This window comes from Suricata suricatta, chromosome 12 (assembly GCF_006229205.1).
Source record: "Suricata suricatta isolate VVHF042 chromosome 12, meerkat_22Aug2017_6uvM2_HiC, whole genome shotgun sequence".
In the NCBI taxonomy this organism is placed as follows: Eukaryota; Metazoa; Chordata; class Mammalia; order Carnivora; family Herpestidae; genus Suricata; species Suricata suricatta.
The window spans coordinates 3330453-3334731 of NC_043711.1; the positions used below are offsets into that span (position 1 = coordinate 3330453).

A 4279-nucleotide genomic window follows, 5' to 3' on the forward strand; every position below is an offset into this window, starting at 1 on the left:
CCCTAAAGCGGCCGGGCGCCCCGGAGGAGATTTGTCGTTTGCAGGCACCTGCCCAGGACGGGGTGAGAGCAGCCCGGGCTGGCCCTGGGAGCCTTCCCGGACGCGCGCCCGGCGCCCAGGAGGGGATGCAGGAGGGGTCTGGAGAGAGGCTGGGAGGCCTTGGTCCAGACCTGCAGTCTGCGTGCTTTTCCTCAGCGGCGGCACTCCGGGTCGTGCCCCCCCCGCCCCCCGACTTGTGTCGTTACCCCCTCTTGCCGTCGGCCCCTCTCCAGCCTTCTGCGCCTTCGCACGTGGACTCGTGGCCTTTCTCCGGGCTCCTTACCCAGTGTCCTGGCCCTGGGGGGTCCTGAGCCACAGGCGACGGCAGGAGGCCAGAGCCGCTGTGGCCCAGGGGGCAGTGCCCGTGGCCCCACACAGGTCACCTGGGAGTTCGTAGAGCCTGTAGAAGGTTCCAGATGCCTCTGTGGTGTGCGGCCCAAACTCGCCCCCTGGGGCTGCTGCTGGCCCCCCGGGGAGGCCCCTGTGTCCTGGGGCCTCGTCCAGAGGCTCCGCTGATGACTCCTCTCCGTCCGGCAGATCATCCCCCCGAAGGAGTGGAAGCCGAGGCAGACCTACGACGACATCGACGACGTGGTCATCCCGGCCCCCATCCAGCAGGTGGTGACGGGCCAGTCGGGCCTCTTCACGCAGTACAACATCCAGAAGAAGGCCATGACGGTCGGGGAGTACCGCCGCCTGGCCAACAGCGAGAAGTAGGCGCTGGGCCCGAGGCGGGGGTGGGTGGGGTGGGGGGGGACCGGAAGCCCGCTGTCCTCGCCCCCTGCGCTCTGTGCACTTCCAGGGGCAGCACCTGCGTCCCTCGAAGGCAGGGCAGCGTCCTGGCCCCACACACGGCCTCACGTGGCCCCACACGGCGCCGGCCTCCGCCTCTCGTAACTGCAGGGCTGAGGACCGAGAGGCCCCTCAGGGCCGCTGCCCTACCTGCCGTCCCGGGCGGGTGGCCGACGGGGCGGGGCGGCCCCCCTTACACACTCGGCCCGCAGCCACGTTCAGGGTGCTGCTTGCCCGCAGGTACTGCACCCCGCGGCACCAGGACTTCGACGACCTGGAGCGCAAGTACTGGAAGAACCTCACCTTCGTGTCCCCGATCTACGGGGCCGACATCAGCGGCTCCCTGTATGATGACGTGAGTGCCGGGCCCGAGAGGCGCTGGGGGAGGGGCCCCTTTCCTGTGCAGGCCGCGCTGGCCTGGCCCATCCGGGGTGTAGGCCAGGCCTGGGAGGGACGTGGTGCAGAGGCCCCGGAGGTGCTGCTCCGCGCACGAGGGTTTGAGTGGCACCCGCCCTCTTCCAGGGGACAGTTTACTTACTGGACCTCCAGTAGCCAAGGGAGGGCTCCCCCGGCGCTGGTCTCCAGGCTCCCCTGGGCGTGCGCTGCCCTGGGGATCTCCCGCCGCGTCTGCCCCCGGCCCCATCTCGTCACTCCGAAGGGTCCGCTCTTGCTGGAACCCACTTCATGTGCTCAGCCGTGCTCCGCGTGGGGGCGGCTGGGGTCTGGGGGCGCCTCCTGAGGCCTGGGTTTGGGTCCCAGCTGGTGCGGGTGGGAATAAACCCCTCCTGAGAAGGGTCAGGACCCTCCCGAACCTGTTAGGACAGGCGGTGACCTGTGGGCCCCAAAAGGTGTTGGGAAGATGTGACAGTTGTGTGGGTCCTGGCAGTGGCCCACCTTCGGGAGCCTCTCTGACCCGCTGGCCTTCCAGTGAGAGGGTCCTGCTCCGCAGTGCTGGTGGGTCTGCCCCTCCGAGCTGGGCACCAGGGCCGCGTCGGGCTCCACGTGAGCTCACCCCCAGGAATCCGAGGGAGAGGCCCTTGCCCTGGGAGGGCAGGGACTGAGCTTGCTCCTGGCCCTGGTCCCCCCTTCTTGGACCTCGGTGTCCCACATCCAGTGTCTGGTCCTGTGTCCAGGGCGTCCTGGACGAGGAGGTTGGGCCTCTCCCTGGGACGCTGAGCTCATCCGCTTGGCCTTGACCCCAAAGCAACAGCAAGCTTGTGAGGCCACGTGGCCAGGCCTGAGGGCAGAGCTGCGTGCACCCATGGGTGTGGCGAGTGCAGGAGGACGGGGTCCCAGAGCCCTGTGGGCACACACGCTTTTAAAAAAAATTATTTTTTATGTTTACATCCGCGTTAGTTAGCATGCGGTGCAGTCACGGTCTCAGTAGAATCCCCCGTTCGTCCCCCATGTGTAACACCCGGTGCTCACCCGGCCGGCGTCCTGCGTGCCCCTCGCCTTAGCCCACACCCAGCCACGACCCCTCTAGCAGCCCTGTTCTCTGTATTCAGGAGTCTCTTCTCTTTTGCCCCCTTCCCTGTTTTTATATTATTTTTGTTTCCTTCTTTTATATTCGTGTGTTTTGTATCTTAAATTCCACATATGAGTGAAGTCCCAGGATAATTGATTCCGCTCAGCACGATACCGTCTCGTTCCATCCACGTAGCTGCGAATGGCAAAATTTCATTCCTTTTGATCGCTGAGTAATACTCCACACATATGCACACCACGCCTTCTTTATCCTCACCTGTTGACGGACATCTGGGCTCTTTCCATACCGCGGCTGCTGTGCTAGCGCTGCTGCAAACATTGGGGTGCGTGTGCCCCTGTGAAACAGCACCCGTGTCCCTTGGGTGAATCCTGACTAGTGCAAGTGCCGGGTCGTAGGGGCGCTCCATTTTTAATTTTTTGAGGAACCTCCGTCCTGTTCTCCAGAGCGGCCGCACCAGTGTGCGTTCCCGCCAGCCGTGCACGTGGGATGCATCCCCTTTCTCCGCGTCCTCGCCAGCACCTCTTGTTGCTCTAATTTTAGCCGCTCCGACAAGTGTGAGGTGGTGTCTCCCTGTGGTTTTGATTTATTTCCCTGATGATGAGTGATGTTGAGCGTTTTTTCACGTGTCTGCTCACAATCTGAATGTCTGCTCTGGGGAAGCGTCTGTTCCGGCATGGCCTTCACCTCCCGTGATTAAGGCCCAGCTCGGTGTGGACTCCGGAGAAAGGCCTGCCTGACCGCCGGGCCTGGGCCCCAGGAGCCGCAGTGGCTTTCAGACACTGGGGTGGGGGAGGCTCCGAGGTGGGCAGGCTTGGGGCTGATCGCTGGCTCCCCGGCCCTCTGCGTGGCCTCCCTGGCTCCCGCTGGCGTCTGGGGGTGGCCGGGGCCCCTGGGTGGCTGGCTGCCTACCGCACGCTCAGCCGTGTGCCGGCCGCCCCGCAGGATGTGGCCCAGTGGAACATCGGGAGCCTGCGGACCATCCTGGACATGGTGGAGCGCGAGTGCGGCACCATCATCGAGGGCGTGAACACGCCCTACCTGTACTTCGGCATGTGGAAGACCACCTTCGCCTGGCACACAGAGGACATGGACCTGTACAGCATCAACTACCTGCACTTCGGGGAGCCCAAGTCCTGGTGAGTGGGCTGTGGGGCGGGGCGGGGCCGCAGGGTGGGACCTCGGGGTGGGACCTCGGGGCGGGGCCGCGGGGGCCCCAGGGAGGGGCTGCCTATTGGCTCTCCCAGGAGAACGCTAGGGTGTGGGGGGGTGCCTTTGGGGCAGCTGGTCGGGGGACACGGCTGGGCCTGTGGCCAGGTATGCAGAAGTGGGGGGGCATCTGGCCCTGTTGGCTTCAGGGGCAGTCTCTCGGTTGATGATCAGGGGATGCGTGTCCCCAGAAATGAGCTTCCTGCCCCCTGAGGCCTTTGGGGGTGGCATCCGTGACACGTTTGCTGTGCTGGGGGCTCTCCCTGGGGCCACGGGCCTGGAGGGGTGGCTGTGAGCACTGAGCTTCTCCGGCCTCCCCCAGTGGCTGCAGGGGCATGGTCCACCCACTGGCTTGCAGGGCTGGGGGAGCGTGCACCCCATAGACCACTCTGTGAGCCACAGGCCCTGCAGGCTGGGCCGAATCTCCAGCGTGATCAGTGTCCCAGAGTCTCTGAGCCCAGCGTCCCCTTCGCCTCCCCTTCTGCCGGCGGGACAGCCGGGAGCCACCTTCTGTGCAAGGCTGTCTTTGTTCACTCTTGCTTCCAGCGGAGGCTTCGGAGCTGGGACTTTACCGCCCCCCCGCCTCTACCCAGCTGTCTCAGAAGGTTCTGTTATTCTGTTACAGCCATCAGTGCAGCTCAGAGGGCGCTGGGGGCGGGGCGGGGGGAGCAGGAGCCCCAGGAGCAGATCGCGGCGCTCCGGAGCTCAGCCAAGTGCTTTGTGTGTGGAGACTGCAGGGGTGGGGGCGAGGGG

The 4279-nt window shown here is 65.3% G+C and overlaps 1 protein-coding gene across 1 annotated transcript in view; it reads left to right on the top strand.

Annotated features, from left to right (window-relative positions):
- Positions 1-4279, top strand: part of KDM4B (lysine demethylase 4B) — an 86229-nt gene that overhangs the window by 18928 nt on the left and 63022 nt on the right. The window contains 4 exon segments of the mRNA XM_029919339.1: positions 577-752; positions 1072-1186; positions 3263-3456; positions 3635-3644. Of these exon segments, the coding sequence (XP_029775199.1) occupies positions 577-752; positions 1072-1186; positions 3263-3456; positions 3635-3644 (495 nt within the window).